This window comes from Lissotriton vulgaris, chromosome 8 (assembly GCF_964263255.1).
Source record: "Lissotriton vulgaris chromosome 8, aLisVul1.2, whole genome shotgun sequence".
NCBI classification, from domain to species: domain Eukaryota; kingdom Metazoa; phylum Chordata; class Amphibia; order Caudata; family Salamandridae; genus Lissotriton; species Lissotriton vulgaris.
The window spans coordinates 1,507,414,808-1,507,438,798 of record NC_141696.1 but is presented as its reverse complement, the minus strand read 5'-3'; the positions used below and the strand labels follow the sequence as shown (position 1 = coordinate 1,507,438,798).

Here is a 23,991-nt window from a genome sequence, read left to right as displayed (position 1 = left end):
AGGTGTGCACTGCTTCTTTTAGCTCAGTTTTTTCTGCATGGCCTTGTACTAAGTTGCTCTGCTTCCCTTCTGCACTTCGGTTACTATCCTACTGCATAACCACTGGAGTAGACACCTCAAATCTATTTTATGATAGCTAGGACTTCTGATTATTAACACTAATATTAACTTCTTGTAATCCATCTTTTCACAGTTCCTCTCAATATCGTTAATCAGGCTGTTGTCGGTACGCAGAATATGAAAAAATAGCATCCAGGGTCCTAAGGTTTTAGTAGGATCCAATAGGTCGCAATCCTTCATTTACGGATCTGTCAGATACATCATATGGTACAAGGAAATTTAAGATGCACCATGCCTGAAACCATCAATAATTAAGGAAAATATTATAACAAGAGCATCTGCTCGAGGCGAGACAAAAACACATAGAACAGCTCCAGCTATCACAAAATGTCAGTAAATACCTCACCACTAGAACCATTAGAGAATATCACATATTAATAATAATGGAATGTATAAAGTGCATGGTTACCTCACATGAGGTCTCTCAGAGCTAGGCAGCTGAGCTCGAAAAGTAGAGTACAACCGGGAACTAGTAGCTTATTATTAACATATTAACTGCCCAGACTGTCAAGGCCAGAATCTATGCGGTGTTGTGGATGATACATAAACATTATTTGTAGATTCTAACTGTAACTAAGCAATCTCTTTGCTCTTCCAAACTTGTTCCTGGTTTAAAAAAAAAACTCACATGTTTAGGTGACAAAAAACATCACCAATTCTCCTTTAGCTCTAGCCTTAGAATTCTCTTTCAAAATAATAGCTTTTACAGAAATCTCAAGGTAGATTCTGGTCCTTGTTAAAATCTCTTACCTAAAACGTAAGGCGAGTAGATCGGAATGTAAAGAATTGACTATCTATGATGACTAGATAAACAAGCATCCTTTAGCCTGATGGAGGGGGGGATAGAGGAAATAAAACTCCTCGGGGAATACTTGGCTTGAATATGTTGGTGCTAGAAGACAGAGTTTGTTTAAATGTTTTTTACAACTTTTCTGACTGCCAGTTTAAAGCACAAGACCAGTCTTCTTTTGATGGCTCACTTGCTGTTTGAGAAGGACACTGCTGAAAATCCTCTATCTGCTCCTTGGATTGCTCTTTGGGGTTACTGTCTGCACTGAATCAAGGGAACAGCTGAAGAGATGTTGTAAGGCCCAACCTGAGCATCCAGCAGATCCAGAAATCCCATAAGTATGAGGGATATAAAACCACTGTTGATGCTGAGGCTGCTTACAGGGTATCATCTATGAAAGGATATCCTTTACAAACTTCTTCATGACATTCGATTGAATTGACAAGGTGGAGGTCACCAAGGGACCATTACCAACAGGCCTAGCCCCTAACTTAGGAAGTGTTTTTAGTACCATCTCTATGGGGCAGGATTCAGTCGACCTGCGGATGGTGTAGAATTGTGTGAATGAGACTAAAACTACATGTGAAGTTTATAAGGAAAATGCCATCACCAGCCCTCTTTCTGAGGGGGGAAGAAGCACTTGTCAAGTAAGTGGCAGAATTACTGATACTGTACAAGTCATAAGTAGGCCAGTCCTCCAATTAGATCACTTGGCACTGCTGCTTAGCTAACAGAGAACATACAGACGACTGGAGCCCACACAGACGACTGGAGCTGCCGTGGCCGTCCTGCGTGCTGATTGGTAGGCACAGGACCCCGCCCACATCACTATATAAGCCACGAGCCTCCCTAACGCCGGTTGATTGTACTAACTAGCGTATGGATGTTTTCCTGAGGCGGAAGCCAGGAAAAAGAATTACTGTTTCTTAAAACTTTTTAATATTGCCTGTTTTGCACAGTTGTAGTTTGTTTTCCACTCGCCTCCATCTCACGCTAGTCCCTACGCCCACACAGACGACTGGAGCTGCTGTGGCCGTCCTGCGTGCTGATTGGTAGGCACAGGTCCCCGCCCACATCACTATATAAGCCGCGAGCCTCCCTAACGCCGGTTGATTGTACTAACTAGCGTATGGATGTTTTCCTGAGGCGGAACCCGGGAAAAAGAATTACTGTTTCTTAAAACTTTTTAATATTGCCTGTTTTGCACATTTGTAGTTTGTTTTCCACTCGCCTCCATCTCACGCTAGTCCCCACGCCCACACAGACGACTGGAGCTGCTGTGGCCGTCCTGCGTGCTGATTGGTAGGCACTCGGGGTTGGATCAGTAGCTTCCCGACCCCGCCCACTCCTACGTATATATGCAGGCGCTATCTCGGCCGCGCAGCGGACGAGTGCAGCGGGTGCGCCGAAGGCGCGACAAAGGCGAGCCCGTCTGCGCCCTGTCCGCGACCGGCCGGGACTAGGGGCAGAGGACGCCGCCCGTCCCATCTGCTATTCTAGGGCCGACTTGATGGAGTATAAAAATAGCGCTCAGGGTCTCCTACCGATGCATACACTGATTCGGCTTTGCAAGTACGGCATTTTGAGTCGGGGTTGTCATCTAACTACCCCTGCAATCATTCAGGTACAGGCTGACCCACCCTCCCCCTCGCTTACCATCCTGTATCTTAACACCTGCTCACTTGTAAAACACCAGCTGGATATTTTCCTTCTGTTGGATATGGAGAAACCGGACATTCTCCTACTTTCGGAAACGTGGCTAACCCCTGACTCTGCCCCCGATATAATAGCGGCCCTTCCACCTAACTTTTATATTATCCATGCAGACCGCACCTCGGGGAAAGGGGGGGGAGGAGTGGCGGCAATTATCCGCTCAGAACTGGTCGTTACCTCCCTGACCTGCCTCGTGCTAGAAAACACAGACAACCTAGTGCTAAAAATTGCCACTTCCCACACGACGATATCATGCGTTCTCTTGTACAGACCCCCCAACTCGATGCCATCGTTTCCTATGTCCATGAGCGACCAAGTTGCTAACTTAGCACTCGAGCACGCCAGGATTTTTCTAGTAGGCGACTTTAACTACTGGCACAAAGATCCCTTGGAGGGCCCCCAATCGGCCGAACTGACTTGAAGCGCTCTAAAAACTTAAGTATTATCTGCCTCGCGCTCTGTGCATAGTCGCGCTTTGAAGCTCTCGCTCATTTACATTTACATTGCAGCGCCTTGGATACTGTTGCGCTTTGAAGATCTTTATCGTGTAGCACCTAGGAAATCCAATTGTGCTTATTTATTAGCGCTGTGTATTCATTCATCGCCTAGACTTCTGTGTTTGTGTAACACTTCGTGCAGCTTTTAGGTGCCTTTGATAGATTGCTGGCGAGCATTGCACTGTGCCTTCGCTGTTTGTGTTTACTTTCATTCCTCCATTCTGTGTTTGGCTCTCCCCTGACCCGCCTCTCTGATCCCGCCTCCCTGCTGACCCTCCCACACTCCGCCCCCTCCACTGTCCATTAATGTCAGATGTCCCAACGCGCAGCGTCCACGCGCTACGGACACGCCGAAGGTGCGCCAAAGGTAAGCCCGTCTACGCCCGTCCGCGCCTGGACCGCGCCTAGCGCCAGACCCCCTGCCCCTCACGCGGCCCAGCCCTCCCGCATTACCTACGATGCCACCACCCTCCTAGCCCTCAACCCCGGCCGCCCCCCCCAACTGCGTCCAAGCCGCTCCTGGACACACCCATGGACCTTTCTCCTGCTACTCCTGCAAATTCAGCGGCACCTACAACTACTTCACTACGACCACTCTACAGACTCCCGACCCCAACCACCTACAATGCATCCTTCTCAACACCCGCTCGGTCCACAGACACGCCATTGACCTATGGAATCTACTAGACACCATCTCTCCAGACGTCGCCTTCCTAACAGAAACATGGATGAACGCTTCCTCCGCCCCAGACATCACCATTGCCATCCCTGAAGACTATAAGATCACGCGCAAGGACCGTACCGGCCACACAGGAGGAGGAATCGCTATCGTCCATAAGAAATCAATCCGCATCTCAACCTGCTCTGACGCCAACCTCGCCAACTCCGAACACCTTCACTTCCAAATCCACATCGACCCCAAGACCACACTCAGAGGCACCCTCCTCTACAGACCACCAGGACCCCGCGCAAAATTCAGTGAAGACATCACGGACTTCATCACTCCACACGCGCTCCCCTCCAAAGATTACATCCTTCTGGGAGACCTCAACTTTCACCTTGATAAGATCAACGACCGCAACACCACCACCCTCTTAGGCAACCTCGCCAACCTCGGACTTAAACAACTAGTCACTTCCCCCACCCACATCGCAGGTCACACACTCGACCCCATCTTCACCTCCAGCAATCATGTCTCCTTCAGCCACACTACGGATCTCCTCTGGACTGACCACAGCTGCGTTCACTTCACCTACAACAAGCCGAAACCCACCAACCACCTCCAACCAACTCTGCAAAGAAACTGGAACAAAATCACCACCGACCAGATCTCCGCATCGCTCCTTCTAAACACCCCAGCCCACTCTTCTAACCCAAACCAAGCCGCCGCCAACCTCACCCTATGGTTATCCAACACCGCCGACACCTTAGCACCACTGAAAAAACGTCAAAGCAAACCTGGCAGCAAGAAGGCCTCATGGTTCAACGATGATCTTAAGAAGTCCAAGAAACTCTGCCGCTCCCTTGAAAAGGCCTGGAAAAAAGACCCAACCACTAGCACCAAGGACGCCTTCAAAAACGCCACCCGCACTCACCACCAACTAATCCGAAAGGCCAAGAAAACAGCATTCAAGGATCGACTCGACAACAACGCCCACAACAGCAAGGAACTTTTCAACATCGTCAAGGAATTTTCCAATCCCTCAGCCAACTCCAACGACATCACCCCCTCTCAAGCCCTCTGCGACTCCCTAGCCTCATTCTTCCACAACAAGATTGCAGACATCCACAACAGCTTCGACAACCAACCCGGAGACCAACCCACCCAACCATTTGCTGAACATTCTCCCCCCGTGAACACCCTTAACGACTGGAATCCAATCTCCACTGAGGATACCATCCGCCTGATGAATTCCATCCACTCAGGATCCCCCACAGACCCATGTCCTCACCACATCTACAACAAAGCAGACTCCGTCATAGCACCGCACCTCCGAGACGTCATCAACTGCTCCTTCAACTCCGCCACCTTCCCGGAAGACTGGAAACACGCTGAACTCACCGCCCTTCTGAAAAAACCCACAGCGGACCCCACCGAACTCAAAAATTACCGCCCCATTTCGCTCCTTCCATTCCCGGCCAAAGTCATCGAGAAAGCGGTCAACAACCAGCTCGCCGCTTTCCTCGAAGCCAACAAATCCCTCGACTCCTCACAATCTGGCTTCCGAGCAAAACACAGCACTGAGACCGCCCTCATCGCAGCAACAGACGACATTCGAACTCTACTGGACAATGGAGACACAGTCGCCCTCATCCTCCTCGACCTCTCTGCAGCATTCAACACAGTCTGCCACAGCACCCTTTTACAACGCCTCAATAACATCGGAATACAAGGAAAAGCACTAGAATGGATCACCTCGTTCCTCACCGGAAGAACCCAGAGAGTCCGCCTTCCACCATTCAAGTCCGAAGCCACTGAAGTCATCTGTGGCGTACCACAAGGATCCTCACTCAGCCCCACCCTCTTCAACGTATACATGAGCCCCCTCGCGGCCATCGCCCGCCAACACAACCTCAACATCATCTCTTACGCGGATGACACTCAACTAATCCTTTCTCTCACCAATGACCCCAGCACCGCCAAAACTAACCTACACGAAGGAATGAAAGAAGTTGCCGAATGGATGAAACAAAGCCGACTGAAACTGAACTCAGACAAAACAGAAGTCCTCATCTTAGGTACATCCCCCTCTGCATGGGACGACTCTTGGTGGCCGGAAGCCCTTGGAAAAGCACCCATCCCGACTGACCACGCACGGAACCTAGGCGTCATCCTGGATTCTTCACTCTCAATGAACAGACAAGTCAGCGCCGTATCCTCATCCTGCTTCAACATTCTTCGCATGCTCAAAAAAACATTTCGTTGGATCCCCACCGAAACCAGGAAAACAGTCTCCCATGCTCTGGTCACGAGCCGATTGGACTACGGAAACACCCTCTACGCAGGTACTACCGCTAAACTCCAGAAGAAACTCCAACGAATCCAAAACGCCTCAGCCAGGATCATATTAGACATCCCGCGCAATGAACACATCTCTGGTCACCTGAAAGACCTCCACTGGCTACCCGTCAATAAGAGAATCACTTTCCGACTGCTAACCCACGCACACAAATCACTCTACGACATCGGACCGGAATGCCTCAACTCACGACTGTCCTTCTACACCCCCTCCCGCCAACTACGTTCTTCCAACCAAGCCCTCGCCACTGTACCTCGCATCAACAAAACCACCATGGGAGGCAGATCCTTCTCATACCTGGCTGCTAAAACATGGAACTCACTCCCCGCTCACCTTCGCCTTACCCAGAACCACCTAGCATTCAGAAAGCAACTTAAAACGTGGATATTGGACTAGTAATCCTCCTCCCCTTCCTAAGCGCCTTGAGACCCTCTGGGTATGTAGAGCGCTATATAAATTTCTCTGACTGACTTGACTTGACTTGTCTAACCTAAATTTTACTCAATTAGTGCTTTCCCCCACCCACTGTAAGGGTCATATCCTAGACCAGGTATGGTCTAACACCACCTGTGTAATACCACCGAGTATTTTGCCATGCCTCTGGTCAGATCACCTTATCCTTAAATTCAAACTATGCATCGCCCCCGCTAGAGCTGCTACGCCAGTCGCCGGCAGGCTAGCTAGGAACTGGAACGCAATGAACAAAACTGCCTTTTCACAGACACTAGCTAATACCATCCCCCTCCCTCAGAGTGAGATCAATTCCTCCGTATCCACTCTCACTGGCTGGCTACAAGCAGCCAGCGATCTTCATGCCCCTTACAAAAAAATGTGACTGTCACAACGTGCTGATGCCAATAGATGGTTCACCTCTGACTTGAAAACTAGGAAACTAGCTCTACGGCAGTTAGAACGACAATGGCGCCATCATTATGACCCTGAGCTAAAAATGTGTTACACTAAGGCCAGGAAGGACTATATGAGTGCTATTTCCGCCGCAAAGGCGGCTTACTTTTCGTCTCGAATTTTAGCATCCTCAAACAGATCTAAGGATATTTTTTCTATCCTTAACGAATTGACGATCATGGACAATGTCCGCCCTAAGATAACTCCCACCCAGTCTCTCTGCGACACACTAAACTCCTATTTTTGTGATAAAATAACAGAGATTAAAACCAGCATTCCTCAACCGGTGCTCCCACTCACTACCGGTATGACAATTAAATCAAGCCCTGGCATCCTCAGCAGGTTTTCGCCCATAACTCAGACTCAGTTCTGGGAATTACTGACAAGAGTAAAATCCGGCGCCCCCTCAGACTGCTGCCCTCCCCACATCTTGAAAGAGTGTTTCTCCACCTATCCGGCCCCTGCCCTCACACTCCTGAATGACTCTCTAACCTCCGGTATAGTTCCCTTATCATTTAAAGAAGCTACGGTCATACCGCTTCTGAAAAAACCCGGGGCTGACCCAGCCTGCAAGGCTAATTACCGGCCCATCTCCTTATTGCCCTATCTGGCTAAGGTCCTGGAGGCCCATGTGGCCAAATGCCTCTCTAATTTTCTCGAGGATTCCTCATGTTTTGATCCCCACCAGGCTGGTTTCCGGCCAGCACACTCCACAGAGGCAGTAGTCACCACAGTCCTAGATACGTTGCGAGACTGTGCTGACCGACGCTCCCCACAGGCCTTGGTGCTCCTGGACTTGTCGGCCGCGTTTGACACGGTCGACCATAACATCTTGATCGACCATGTCGGACAGACCGGCATACGGGGCACTGCGGCTGGCTGGTTGAGCTCTTTCCTGGATAACCGCACGCAGGCTTTACGCCTCGGAGATTTAACTGGCACCAGGCAATCCATCACTTGCGGAGTGCCACAGGGCTCTTCCCTGTCACCCCACCTATTCAACTTATACATACTTCCTCTGATCCAGACTCTTAGAGACGAACAGGTGAGGGTCTACAATTACGCCAATGACTTACAGCTATTGTTCACTATCGATAACTCTGAAAACTCGATTCTGCATTTCCAGTCAACCATGAGGTTCATAAAATCTTGGATGGACCAAAACCAGCTGAAACTGAACCCAGGGAAAAACTGAGCTGGTTCTTACTGGGGACAGCGTCAAGCACTGGGGCCCTCACTATTGGCCCCCGGACCTAGGTCAAGCCCGGACACCTTCCCTGTCGGCCAAAACACTTGGAGTCATCGGGGACCGTGATCTCTCGTTAAAGGCACAAGTGGGCCAGGTGGTCTCCAAGTGCTTTTTCCAGCTAAAAAAAATCCGGAAGGTTCGGCGTCTTCTCATGCCTGAGGCAATCACCCAGGTCGTGATTGCCACTGTTCTGTCCCATCTGGACTATGCGAGTGCCATCTATCTAGGTCTTCCCAACTACCTATCTAAACGCCTCCAGATGGTACAGAACTATGCCGCGAGACTTATTCTGAATCAACCGAGGCGACAGCCAGCTTCTCCCCTACTCGGGAAATTGCATTGGCTTCCAGTCATCCAGCGCTGTGTATTAAAAACCGGGTGTATGATATTTAAGTCCTTGTACTGTAAAAGCCCCAAATTCATCGACCTACTAATCACCAGATAAATACCACCCCGCAACCTACGCTCACTCCATCAGGGCCTCCTCCAGACGCCTTCCTTTAAACTTAAGCGCGCTGGAGGTCGCAGGTTTGCCACACTCGCCCCTTGTTTATGGAACAAAGTGTGGCTCAGGGGTTAGAGGCGGCAGACCCGGAAGCTGAGATCGGCCCTGGACCAGGGTTCAATTCCCCGCCTCGGCGGGTCTTGGGCTCAAAAATTCCACGGACTCGATAATTCTCGCTCCGGTGCCTTCTCGACTCACGGGTTCACACTCTGCGACTCTGGGCAATAGCTTGCTTAATCTCCACAACAGCCCCTCGCGGCTGGATGCCTGGCTTTCACCTTGTGGATAACCTGCCGGGGTTATCTCACAGGGGAATACCAGGACGGGTTCCCTAAGCAAGCGCCGGGAAACCCTTTGTGGGTAGCTGTGCGCTATATAAGTTCAAATACATACATACATACATTCCCCCTGGGTATTCGGAACTGTCAAGACCTCCTCTCTTTCCGGAAAGCCTTGAAGACCTGGCTCTTCAGACAAGCACTGCAATAATTCTCTTTCCGCATTCATGTCTATGTTACTGTCAATCTTAGCGCCAAGAAACCAATCGGTGATAGTGCGCTCAACAAATATTTTAATAACATAACATAACAGAGAAAAGGATCAGTATCCTTTTAAGTCTCTTGAGTCACTTTTCAAGCCCACCTGCTCCTGGCTGCCAGACTCATGATCACTAAGGTTTGCAATGTCCATGATCCCACCTCCTGAAAGTTATGGTGGACAAAGACTTGATACTTTTGAACAATGAAGAAATCAACAGCCATCATTCATGGTAGAATGATGAACTTCAATAAAATGTAGATACCGTTCCAAATGTGTGTTCTGAAAATGTAGCATGGGTAGGGTAGACAATGACGAGGTTGAGGGGGACTGGTCTGCTTAGACAAACGTCCTCACCAATTCGCAAACTTGAGGACTGGGTTTTAGAGGTTAGTATCCTGAAATATCTCATGTGACTGCCCACTATTAAAAAGAACACATGGGTTCCAGTATAAGGCTTGAAAAGAACCTCAGGCAGGAAGGTCTCAGACAGCCAGTCATTCTCTGATGTAGACAGTCAGTACAAAAGACAAGTGATATCTCCGAGGTGGAGCTTTCTGTTTTGGAGCCCTGTAGCCCTAAACGTTTACAGAGAGTCACAGATAAATATCTTAAAGGAGTGCAGCATAAGACTCATTAGTGGAACACATGCACATGAGATGAGGTCAAACTCCAGGCACTGTGATTGTGATGAGTTGAGGTATGTTTAAGAAACATTACTACTGTTGGATTGAAATTCCTTGAATATAGAGACATTCGCAGTAAGCAGTGCAGAAAGCTGGAGGGTAGGAGAAAGTCTGCAAAAAGGCACCCAGAGGAAAGGTGGCCCAAGAGAAAAAGACAAGCGAGTGGACTGCACCAGCTGTTCACAAATCATAAACAACCTTTGAAGATAAGGACTGTCCACTGGAGGTGGGGCTCAAGAGGGGGGCACAGAGCAAAGGATATGGGATGAGGCTGAAACAAGTGGTCATATAAAAAGATGCAATGGAGAGGGAACCTTAGAATCAGTTTTCCTAAATAATTATTACTACACAGAGATAATATCAAATGTCATAGGAAGAAAGAGACTCATACAATTTGCTTCCTGAAGTGGCAATAAACAGATATGTTCCTTTTGACTCCTCACCTCTTGAAGGGTACAGCATTCTTTATAGCAGCTTCCACTTCAGAAATGTCACCTCTGGCGAGATCGGCGACGTTGACGAAGCCAGCATTGTATAGCGCCCTCGCTCGCTGAGCGTTCAGCAGGTACACCCGCACAAGATCACAGAGCTCTCTCTGCACACCAAACGTCAGACGGCTTTGGAACTGAGACAGCAGCAACTCCATGTTGTGCCAGCCCAGACGATTGCTGAACACGGTCACCATCCCTGTAAAAAAGTGATTAATTGCAATGTCACCTACAACATAAGCGCCATCTGGATAGTATTCACAAATTATGCACTGCACTTCCTACCAAAATGCAATTTAGGTTTCCCCACTCAAATAACTGCTAAACCCCAACGGAAGGAGATGTGAGCTTGTACCTACTTCAAATGGTGTCTACCGGACTAATGAAATTACAAACTAGGTGTTATGCAGTCAATCATAATAGCACCCAAAACAGTAATGTGCTCACGGTAGGTCAGTTCCCAAAATAGAGTTATTAAGCAATGGTTTGCTTTAGATTGTTTTGCATGGAAGCAACTGCCATCGTACAATGCCATTGCACTCTGTGCAGGAATTACATCTGTATCTAATTGTCTTATCAACAGCAATTATGGTTTGATGACTTTTGAAGATGAGTGCCAGATACTCAGGGAAGACATAATAGGATATAAGACCAATGATTAGGCTGCCATACAACAGTGACATCTCTTACAGAATAAAGAAGCAGCTTCCTTCAAAACTAACAAACTCTTGTGTAAGAAGATGTGTTATACGATTCCCACTAGAAAAGGTAGGACTGCGTATTAGGATGACTAAAAGTCAGAATGCAGGGCCTGAGTCCATCTACAACATCAGAGACTGTCAGCCCAATTCCTAGATCACTCACAGTGTATCACCCGAACTCCTAACCTTTCCTGGGGTGGCAGGTGATTTTAGTAACCTCAAATATGACACTCTGATTCTCAAGGGAACCGTGGAAGCAGATCGTACCCCTTTTGTTGTTAACTTATGAATGCCCTTGGTAAACAGAAGGAAAGATACAAATAAAGTTTTCAATACATTTATTGAAAAATTGTAATCTTGCATTGAAAGAATGAGCTGCGGTTATTAGGCAGATAAAAAAAAGCAATGTAACCAGCATGATGAACATGGTGAAAAGAATAAACAGTCCAACCATGGCACAATGATTTCTGAATATGTCTATCTATTACTACCCGTGCTCTGAGAGTATAGTGGGTGTACCCTCTGCCCGATCTCTTAGGGTAGCATGAGCCACTGTACCTAGATAACTGGACCAGGGAATCGGCCAGAAGTGGATTGGCAATCCCACTCTGCAGTATGGAGATCAGTGTAAGCAGAGCTGCATGTCGAACACAGCATTAGTTCCAGGACAGTCGTGACCAGAGTGCTCCTCTCTGACCTTTGAAGGCCAGCGTGCCATTTATATGATAAAAGCCACTGTGTTAGAGGTACGGTACAATTTCTCTAGTTGTTAGAACTAGAAGCTGTCTTTGAATGGGCAACGCAAGCATTAGGATATCTTGTTCTGTGCTCCTAGCCTTGAACAGAGTGTACAGATTATGTAGAAAGGCTCTCTAAAAACAGGCAGCATGTACAGTACCTTCTCAGAATAATATAGTGTACGCAAAACATATAAAAAATAATACAGCTAAATGAAATCTGCTAAAACATGTAAAATGTCAAACTAAAATGGAGAACCAAAGTTGGCCCAAGAAGGCTTCACTACAGCTGAAACAGCCATGAATGGCCAGGATGCTACGTTCACAAGTGCTGGACTGTCACATGGTATAATGCCTCTGCTTTTTTCCTTAGCTTAATTTGTATTAGCAGTGTATTCAGTCTGACTTCTACACTAATGCACTGGGCAGTCTGAGAGTGCCCAAATTCTAGTGAATACCAGCCTGCACAACAGATATATAAGCAAGCCATATTCTGTCTGGTGACCTACAGTTCAATCCATGCAACCAAGGGCGTTGTTGAACTGTGGGAGGTTCCGCTTTGTAGGCCCCCCCTCCCACACAGTATGTGCACTGTGCTGTGCCTCCAACAGGGGCGCCAAATCAGAAGGAATTACAGCGACAAAAAGGAACTGGAGGGCACATCCGCCATGTTGGCCACCTTCCCCTGCTTCAGCGCTTGGGTATCTTGGACAGTTGATCCATAGCATAAATTGGGTCTCAGTACCACATCTGTCCAGCTGATCACTGAAGATGACCTTTACCTTAAAGTGCTTGAACTGTTACAGAATACTAAGAATAAAGTGTATTTCCTGCGACAGGACCTTGTAGGTCAAGCATGACCTTTTGTTTTTTCTTCTATGGCAAACAGGCTTAATTGTGGACAGGAATAAACACAAAAGGACAGCTTTTAGAGGCTGCTGATTCACTTTCTACTGATGTACTCTTTAATGACATCAAGATCCTGATGCAACTGGCCGGGGAAATTATTGGTACCAGTTTTAAGAGAGCATTGCAAAGTCAGCTGACCATAAAGAGGTCACCCTGGACTTGTCCTTCTCAGTGTGCTTTTGTACAACAGCCTTGTAGTTTTGTGTCAGATGAGTTTGCTCACATTACCCAGAGTCAGTGATAGGGTTTGTCTGCCATGAAGCGCCAGTGTAGTTTAAATCTATATGTGATGTATGTCTATGGGAACAGTTCTCTTCATTTAGTTTCTATCTTAAAAAGGAAAAATGTTAAAGAATCAGTCTAGCTCCATGTACTTTTTGAACCCATATACATTTGTAGGTGATTTTGACATTTTGTATCATTTCCCTACAAGAGAAAAAGAAAACAAATATTGCCTTTACTTTGAGATGTTTGATAGAATGATTTCCTCTAGGTTGAAGACAACGTCTCCCAAGATCCTCCACTTATACTGAGACATTCTAAAGGTGCATTTAAATAATACATTCTTTGTAGAAAACTGGTGCCACAATTCAGTATATTTTTCCAACACGTCTTAAAGTCAGCTAGATGTTTAACAGCATCAATGTTTACATAGAATTTACATAAAAGTAATACACTCTTGTGTTTCCCTACTGCAAGTTGTTTTCCTTTCCAATTACATGTATATTAACTGTGGGCCGCTATCAGACTCTTTTGATTATGCTTTATATAGCCTATTACATTCACAATATTGCGCTATTAAAGTCTTTCCAACCACTGTAACCAATATGAATATCAGAAGAAGAGATAAAGGGTGCCTGTGGCTCGTATGTCTTTCTTAAAAGGTTTTTGTGATGTGTGCCAACTTCTAGAGTTACTTGAATACACACCGCCTCGCTTACAAAGAGGATGAGTCTGCCTTATTCACTGTCAAGAAGGACACATATACACATGCACTCTGCCGTGCACAGTTTAACAATGATTTATTCTCCTTTATACCACAGTAAAACTGAAATAGGGACACCGTTAATGGATACATAAGAAATCAAACAAAAACAGCGGAAGAACCACAGTGATCCAATAATCACAAGCATATGGGCGGGTGCATATTCCAAAGTGGGCACTCTTCACAAGCATGTGCAGGATCACAAGCATGTGCATCGTAACAAGCATGCGCATTTCACTAGTGTTTGCATGTTCATTCATTATAACAAAAAAAAAACAAAGCTCAGAGACCTCACTAGGAGCTGGAAAAGGAACCTAACGCAGCCTTCCTCAGTACTGCATCAACCACGCTTAGGGAGAAGGTTGCAGAATGTGTTGCATGTGTAGATTGCAACAGCTTCTTTCAAGACGTTTAGAAAAAATGGGGCAACATGTACATTTGACCTCCAGGGTCTTGTGTGTTACCCAGAATGTCATTCCTCTGTACTGTAAGAGACCTGAAAAACATCTTGTGCCCCAGTGTCTCTAATCCATTCCATAAAACTTTAAGAAGGACCTACCGGCATACGTAGCTGCTGACTGCTGTAAAGACTGGAGCTGGCCACGACTGCACCCGTACTTCCGCGTCACTGCCTTCATGGGTGTCTCCGTGATTAATTCCAGTAAAACAAGGCTGGTGAAAAATCTGTAAGAGCCAAAGAGATCTCAGTGGTACAGTAGAGTCCTAGTATGTGATGTAAGAGTGTTATCAGTTTAGGAAGGACATACAATATAAGCATATCAACAGACTCACTCATTCACCTTACCTAGAAACCGTCACAAAGGGGGGCTAACCAGAGCCTACACTAGAAACAACTTGATGTTAGCTGAATAATGCAGATGAGGGGGATAACCAGAGGTCACTCTACAAAACACTTGATGATAGCTCAAATCAGGTAGAAAGGGGGGGGGCTAACTAGAGGTTGCTGTAAAAACAACCTGATGTTATCTGAATCAGATGGGGAAGCTAAGCATAGGTTACTCTAGAAATAACTTGTTGTTAGCTGAATCGGGTAGAAAGGGAGCTATGCAGATGTTACTCTAGAAACAACTTGAGGTTATCTGAATCAGGTAGAAAGGATCTAACTAGAAGTTACTCTAGAAACAACTTATTGTTAGCTGAATCAGGTGGGGGGGCGGGCGGCTAAGAGGTTACTCTAGAAACAACTGTAGGTTAGCTGAATCAGGTAGAAATGAGGGGGCTAACCATTATTTACTCTAAAAACAACTTGATGTTAGCTGAACAGGCAGAAAGGGGACAGCCAAGAGGTTATCCTCGAAACAACTGGATAGAATCTTATGAAACACAAATCATTGTTTGCCAGTAGAGGCGATGGCCCACATAGCCCACCTGCATCGCACATTGTGTTATTGCTAAAAGGACTCAACATCTTATAACCTAATATAGTGCGCTATACTGTGTCAAGTCTGGGAAACATGCTTGACATGGTGGGACTAGAGCAGTCTTCCTAAGTCTTTTCAGTCTTTGTACTGTGTTTAGAGATAAGTAGAACCTCTACAGCTGCTGCCAGTAAAGACTTAAGTTGTGATGCATGCAATTTGTTGACTTGAAAAACTTTTTGGGCAATATTTTGGCTCTTGCCAGCCCAACAAATCATATTTGAAAATATTAAGATCAAAACAAACATGTTTAAGCCTTTCGTGTAGAAGTGGTAACAAGCCTGTTCTGACTGGTGTTGTGTGCCACTGAGGGTTGGAGGCAAGAGGTTATCCACTGTAAGGGGCACAGCAGGATCCTGCTCTGCCATGGTTCCAAAGGAAAATAAGCAGCACAGGACTAAACTCAAGCAAAACGTTCTTACGCAGAAGGCCCGGTCTGGCAGGAGTGCTCAAGATGAGAAATATGAACTGAAAGATGAGCTCCTTCCCGAAACATGAGGATCATACCTTGTGCATCCCTGACTAGCGGGGAGGTGGAAAGGCATTGCGGGAGACGGTGTCCATCTCTGCCCCAATGAAGAGGAGGCTCTACATGGGATGGAATTGTGACTAGGGGTAGTTGATGAAAAACCCAAGAAGAAGCAGAGGGAGATAGTGCTCTGATAAAGGTCTGACCACACCTGAAGACAGCTTGGCTTTTGTGAGCCGGTTGTCGAGATACAGGAACACATGCACTCTTGACCTGTCAAGATGAACCGCAATCACTGGTGTGATCTTTGTGAAAACAGGAGGTGCTGATGTAAGGCTAAATGACAGGGCAGCAAAATATGGAATTGATTAGATCCCAATACAAACCACAAAAACAATCTGTAAATGCACAATCAGTACAAAAAAATATTTCCTACAGGTCAAGCAACAACATACACTCTTTGAGCTCGAGGGACAATATCTTGAATTTCTTCTTGTGAAGAAAGGAAATCAGGGCGCATAGGTCCAGAATCCTTTCTGGGGATGAAGAAATAACTGGAGTACCATCCATGTCCAATCTTGTACTCTGGAATGAGCTCCATTTTCCCATTCCTCATAAGCATGATAACCTTGACCTGGAGAATGTGGGCATGGTTTGCGAAAGGTGCAGAGGGGGTAGTAGGTATAGGGGCAGGTGACCTTTGAAATATCCCTTCTCAATGATCTGAAGAACTCAAAGATTAGAAGTAATGGTTCACTAGCAAGTCAGAAAAGACAACACCCACCCTCCCAAGGAACACACCTCCTTCCTCGAGGGTGAGCCAAAGTGATTTAGGGGCCATGGAGGAGGAGAAGAAGATTGATGTTGGTGTTGTTGTCAACCCTCTGAGACACAACAACCTCTTTAGCTGCATAAACAAATGATTTGGTTTCTGAATGAGTTTGGCGGGCTGGTGTTGCTGATAAGCTCTGGAAATAACCTCTGAACGTCCTGTACTGCTGGTAGAACTGGTGGGCTGAAGAAGTCAAACCCACAGTTTGAACTACGAGACGACCCTGCTTAGATCTACAGAGCACCGTTCTCGCCGAACAACGCGAGCCACTGCAGAGTTCATGTTTTGCCAGAATGCCCCCAGCAAACATAGAGGAGGGCATACAGGCTCTGAGTGCCCATAATTCCTTGCCTTCAAATCCATTGTGACATTGTCCAAATGGAGGGCCTCCTTTGAGGCAGATTGCCCATCACACACCACTTTAGCAAAGGTGCCACTCAGATGGTTCGGGAGATTAGGTGTCACCACTTGGGAGCGATCTCCAAAAGGGTATTGTTGTAATAGGTCAACAAGCATGTGGCATTCGTGGAGCTAAGACCGAGGCTTCATTGTGTGAACACATTCCTACCCATGGCCTCTAGACATTTAGAAATCACGTCCGCAGGAGTGGAGCTAAAATAATTAGGGTTAAGTTGTGTGCACGAGCAAGCTTGAACCACAAGGTTTTCTGGTGAAGGATGACATGACAAGAACTTGGGGTCTCATGTGGCCAAGCGATGGGCGAAGCAGTTAGTCATCTGCAGCCAAGATGTAGTCTATATGCGTCTCACTGAAGGGCAGAAATGTTTATGAGGACAGTGGCTGTAAGATCTCTGCACAGTTTAAAGGAGGTAATTTCCTCCATAGGTGCCCCAGAAGAACATTCAAGGTCAAACTCCAAATCTAGGCCTTTGGCTTATTATAGTAGAAGCTTGTTTGGCTCACTAATATCATCATCAAGTGAAACAAAGTTAGGCATGTGAGAGAAGCCTGAATCATCCTTAACCTAATTCAGAAGTGCAAATCACAGAGCTCAAGGCTCACAAAGAGACCATCATTGGATGCCTACATCCATATGTAAGGGAAGAAAATTCCTCCATGCAGAAAAATGTTGTACTCGAAGGGAGAGAAAAACAAATAAATCTTCTGCACATTCCTACCATGTGTACTTCAGCTGACTGCCTACAGTGCAGACACTACACACAGAACGCATGGTGTCCAGGGGTAGGGATGGAAATCTAACCTCTTGTCTGGTTTTGAATCTTCACAAATGCTTCAATATATGCAAAGAAATGGCATAAACCCATGAAGTGTAGATTTATAATTTTTGCGGGATCAGTCCCAGAATGATTAAAAGCACACTGCACAGTATTCGAAGAATCCTTACCGTTTATGGATTGCCATCTGTCTATGCTGTTTCTCATTTTTGGCAATGATCTTTCCCTTGACTGAGCGGGCAAGGAACCCTTCTTCAATGCCCACCAGCTCGGCCACTCGCTTCATTGAGGTGGGCAGCTTCTCCCATTGGCAAAAAAACTGGTACCAGTCAATAGTGATCCATTCTTCGTAGACTGGTGTGACCTGTGAACAAACGCACACCAAGACGGTCACTGACAGAAAAACATTAATTGTTAAGCATCGGAAACAGAAGAAACTAATAAAGTAAACTCCATCTTAAAGTTAAAAATATTCTGCCATGGTTTGCATCGCAAGGCGAAAACAAAAAGCTACTCAATTTAGTTTTCCTCACTTTTGCAAAAGAGCAGCCAGGCATGATAACAAAGGTTAAGAATTCACTCAGTAACATTAGTTATCACCATAAAACACTTTCTCTGTGTATCAAATTCTCTTCACTGGTTGGATCTTTTAGCCATTTGAAAAAACAAAAAATAAAAAGCATTCAAGCCCTTTAACTCAGTGACTCTACTCACAATCCTCAACTGCAAGTAAGCTATCTCAGGAGGGTCAGGGCGGCTCGAAGGGCATACACATAAGAAGCAAAGGCCAAATTAAAGATCCACCGAGGCATCAAACAGTCTGAAAGGAAATGTGTCAAACTGGTAATAAACTTCATCATAGCAGGTGATTAGAACAAAGACAGTCATTCTGGCAAAAGTAAAAAAGGCAGAAAGGAACAACAACATGTTTTTAATAGTGCCCACAGCAAGGTTTTGCTGGGCCACAAACAAAATAACGGACAGTTTCAATATTGCGGATACCACACAAGGGACACAGTTTTCCCGGGCCCGACACAAATTGACTTTTTGGCCTGGCAACAAGAATGATATCCACAACTTCAGGTGGCAAATTAAACGCAGTCAACTGAGGCTGAAACATGAGACTCATAACTCAAATGTTCTGAACAAATTGGTCTGAAGGGTATGCACAGAACTGTACTATATCCACGATAACTTCAATGAATGGAAGCCTCTGCAAAGGAGTCAGGTGCGACTTCAGCTCATTGATTGGTACCCCTAACGTTAGGATAGTCATTGTCATCTGGCAGTGGTCTACGATTGACTGTGGCTAGCTCACCTTCAACAGCCAGTCATCGAGATTAGAGAGAGCTGGTATTCCCGACCTCCGTAGGTGGGCAGTGACTACCACATTCACTTTTTTTAGCACCCAAGGGAGCTGATGAGACCAAAAGAGAGCACGGCAAACTGAAGGTGCCCCGGTCCTACCTGGACCGCAGGTAACACCTGTGGGACTGCAGCAGGAGTATATGACAATACACATCCTGCAGGGCAAAGAACACTATCCAGCCCACCAAGTGCAGAGCAGACAGGAACTGGGCCAACATGACCATTCTAATTTGTCTTTCTGCACAAAGGTATTCAGAGGTCAAAAGTAGGCTACAGGCAGAAGGAAATAGAGCGTGTAACAAACCTCTCCTCTGTCTGAGTCCGAAATCCTGTTGATAGCTCCTTTGGAGAGGAAAACACTTGCACCTCTTGTAATTGTGATAATTCTGCTATTCTTGCACACTAGATGCTTGGTAAGGTCCCCACAGCTATTATTGCACTTATCAAATTTATACTTTTGTATGTTTAAGTCTTTGCTATAGATTTCAGCTTTACTTGGAGGGACTAGGTGGAAGAGATGCTTGATGGTTATTGTGACACCTCACTGGTGAGTGCGGAAAGTATTCTTTGTTGCACTTTTATTGTTGGGCTCCTCGTACTGATGGGGAGTACTCTGCAGCCCATCGCCAACTTTCGTCCTTATTATTATTATTATTATGTTTCTTATATAGCGCCAGAATCGACCCCTGAAGGGGTATCTCCGCGCTTGCTTTGGGAACCCGTCCTGGCTTTTCCCCGTGAGATAGCCCCTACAGGTCATCCCCAAGGTGAAAGCCAGGCATCCCGCCGCGGTGGGGCCGTTGTGGAGATTAAGCAAGCTTAATGCCCAGAGTTGCAGAGTGTGAACCCATGATTAGGTCAGGCACCGAAGCGAGAATTATCGAGTCCAAGGACATTTGAGCTCAGGACCCTGCCGCGTCGGGAATTGAACCCTGGTCCCGGGTCTGACCTCTGCTTCAGGGTCTGCCTGCTCTAACCAGTGAGCCACACTTCTCCACTACACACTGAACGTGACCAGCCATCCATCTTGGTCAGTGGTCTGGGAGCAGTGTAATTGCTATTAGGGATGTGCAGTCAAGAGGATGCCTATTTAAGGTCCCCAGCAGCAAATCCGCAGTAGGCACACCAGTAGCCTATCAGCATACATTCATGTACTAGCCGCGCACAGTACCAGCCATGCTGCTCATCCTGCAATTGATTTCAGGTCGCATCTTGGACAACATAATGACGTAAAGTCCGTACTGTCCGACTTCAACCCAATCAGGCCCCCAACTCGATTTCGGACAACACTCGTCTCGAACTCTGTCAGCTCATGGTCATATCGGTCCTAAACAATGATACCATAAACATTGACCGCCCTTATCATTTGTCGAACTAAGACACTGTCCGGTCATACCAATAATGACCCACATATAACACCTGATGAGACGACCAGTTTGGAACAATTGTATTCCCTTATAAATATGCCAGAGTCTTCTAGAAACATCCTTTGATAATTCATCAAAGAGGTGTAGCTCAAATTGACGTCCCCTCATCTCACATCTTCTTGAGGATATGTATAGGAACCTTTCTCTGGTGCCCGTAATCTATGTGCCACATTCCTAAAATTATGTCAAACGTTTTCATCCCCGATAATGTTTAGTATTTAAGGACCACCAGTCGACCCAGTAGGTAGAAAGGTCCTTCGCCCCAGATTATCCTGCAAGATACAAGCAAGAATGATCTTGGCTATTGCCGGCACTCCGAGAAGATGATTCATCTTGCCTGACGCTTATAAGAGTGGATTACCCATGGGAGGCTGCTACCACAGTACACGCGTGCCTTTCACAGGGAACGCTTCCTTCATGGCTCTTCCGATAACGACAACCTGAGCTGTCAACAAGATATGCAGTGCATCGCTTCTCCCTAAGAAAATCTACACTGCAAGTAGACTACTACATGCTCACATAGGGAATCGACAGAAGTAGGCTTTAGGGTGACTAGGCATTTAGATTACATTTTGACAACCAAATACATTTTTATTTTATGTCTGTTGTTTACAGCATGTCTTCTTGCTGTGTTTATGATCTCCTTTGTGATTATTTTAGATGTAATACGAAACAGGTTCACCCTGTTGTAATAAGTTTTTTTAGTCAAGAGTGTCTGTTCTTTTTAGTGGTGTGTGTGTGTGTGTGTGATACTGGTAAGAGCTAAATAGGTTTACAGTTATCACGGTGCCCCTGATCAATTTCCAGGGATTGTTAGTAACCCAAAAGCAATGACTTTACTTTAACTATGTATTGCATGGGGTTATGAACGACTACAATAACCTTTCTTCAACATTCAGTGCTAAGTTCATCTGTGTCACTTATGAGTGGGAAAGCAAACCAGAGTTGCAGTTTACGCAACAGTTAAACTGGACGCCTTGCTTATTCTTGCACAGACTTATTATATATTGATCAATCATGGTTAGGCTATGGCCAGTTAAGTATCTCGATGGAGTAGGTTTTGGTTGGATAAACCACTGTGAGGCCAATGTTGAGGAGATAATCACCCACCCTCAGTCGAACCATATTGCTACTTTAACAGTGAAAAAAGGGTGGCAGCTTGTCTTACGCCTTAATCAATGCATGTCTGTTAGTCAAGCAGGTAACATGCTTTTAGTTACTGAATCTTGGACTTCAAAGGACTCGATGTCTGATTTGGCTGCCGCCTACTGCAATACCAGGCTGTTCATTTCCCTCTATTTTGTTCTGAGTTTAAGGCCTTGCAGCAGGGCATTTCACAGGGATCCTCATTGAGCCCCACTGTTTTCAACTTATATGTCCTTCTATACAATCATACAGGATAACATTTATGAACTGCGCTGATGACACCCAATTTCTAATGACAACACTATGTCTAACTCATGTGCAGTCTTCCCTGACTGCGTGCTGGGTGTGGCCTCCTGACTGTCTCATAACTGCCTGAGATTTAATGCAGACAAGACAGAAGTTCTGTTTTGCTCTAATGGCTCCTCCACCTCCTCCTCCTCCTCCTCAATTCCAACAACTTTCGTTCAACCACATTAGTCCTCCTTCCTACTCCTGCTCAAGCGGCACGCAATTAAGGCTTCCGTCTGGCTGTCCCTCCCATGCCAGCCTAACCATCTAACTTCAACCTGCCTTTTAAAGAGATCAAAAAACCCTGCCTTTTTGTTTTTTATCTTTCTCTGTTACATTAATGACAGGCAGGGGTGCTCAGGATCACACTTTGTGGCCAAGAACCTGTACTCAGTCGCAAACCTTTTCAAGGTGAGGAAAGTTCAATGTCACTTCCAGAGAGACTTCATACTGATTGTAGTGTTCAGAATTAAGATGTGCACTAGAGGGTCATTCCCCAAGTATGAGAGAGGTTCAACTGCAGACACGCATGGCTTCAGGCCAGGACGCTGCAGCAAAAGCTGCTGAAGCTGAATGGAGGGCAAGATGTAGCTGTAAAACAGCACAAAGATGTAGTGTTAAGTGGAAAAAAGGAACTGACAAAAGCATCCAAATACATTCAGGGATGGTGGTGTGCTACGTAGGAGGCATCCGTTCGTACAATACAATGGCACCTGAGCTCGGGTATTGGCTTCCAGTCTTGCCTCTCTCTATATGGCAGAGATAAGTTGAGATGAGCCAACATAGACGATTATAATCGATGCTGCCTGTTTATACAGCAGCACTAATTATACAGATAGAAGCATAAACAGAGAAGAGCAGCAGCACAGCCTGAAGCCCAAAGGTAGGTATAGCCCAGCTAATACTGAGCAAACTTGAATGGCTGACAGGAGGAGGCTGTGACAGCCTGGGCCATAATACAGTCAAGGGCATACAATTCCATTTCAAACTTCCTTTTGAGAAGATACCCCCTTGCAACAAGCCGCCTGCTGGGACTCAGCATGCACGTGTCTCACAATGTAATATGCCGTGATGGAATAGCTAAAGTCTCGCGCTGATGTCTTGTGAGTCCGCTGGCGCTCACAGATGGGCCTGGGGAGCACACTTCCTAAAGTCAGGGCAAACTGTGCTGGGCATGGTGTTCAGATGCCTTGCCATGCCAGAACACTAAACATGATAAATGTTAGAGAGTCCAGTGCCAAAGACTTAGTGTTCTCATTTTAGAAATTCATTATCTGTTGACAGCAGAAAATTGATGGAGCATCTGGCCATCACCAGTTACACTGCGGAAGGTCCTCTTCAGAGATTCTTTCATTACAAGTGACCACATGGGGCAGAGGATTGGATAAATCTGTGACCGCTGGAAAGTTTCTCAAAGACTTTGTTAGGAACAATTAAAAGGCTGAGCAAAACATATCCATAGGGTCCACTGAGAAATTAACAATATTTAGTCCAAAACATGAAAGGACTATAAGTTTTTAGTTTTTCATGCACCGTAGTAATGGCGAATAAGGCAGCACCAATGTCAACACACAATATACAACACTCTGCTCAGGGCTGCTGGTAAATGTCAGCATTGCAAACCAATGTTTAGACAGAACCTAGTAGAAAGAGGTTCATTTTAATAGGAGCAGTAATAGTTGGTGCGTCAGATGCAATGGCCAGCAAAGACGGAAGGGGTGCAACAATGTGACAGTAGGCAAGATACTAGCACAAAATTTAAAGCATGTAAAAATGTCTGATTCGGTTCTTCACAGAGGACATGCTGTCATGAAGAGAAGATGCTATATGTGATCCTCGAGTGCCGAAGCTGCCACTGTTAAAGGCGTTTGCCAGGATTAGGGCTTTGTGCGACATGAGTGGGGATGGGGGAGAGGGGGGCGTACTGACATCTTTTATTCACAGATATGTAACACAGGCAAGTGAGAGTATGTTACAGGCAAG

The 23,991-nt window shown here is 46.0% G+C and overlaps 1 protein-coding gene across 1 annotated transcript in view; it reads right to left on the bottom strand.

Moving 5' to 3' along the window:
* The window catches only part of POLQ (DNA polymerase theta), a 415,163-nt gene that overhangs the window by 250,755 nt on the left and 140,417 nt on the right, over positions 1–23,991 (bottom strand). The window contains exons 14-16 of the mRNA XM_086935619.1: positions 17,950–18,143; positions 14,403–14,527; positions 10,467–10,710 (exon numbers count right to left, since the gene is read on the bottom strand). Coding sequence (XP_086791745.1) covers positions 10,467–10,710; positions 14,403–14,527; positions 17,950–18,143 — 563 coding nt within the window. The remainder of the gene's footprint in view (positions 1–10,466; positions 10,711–14,402; positions 14,528–17,949; positions 18,144–23,991) is intronic.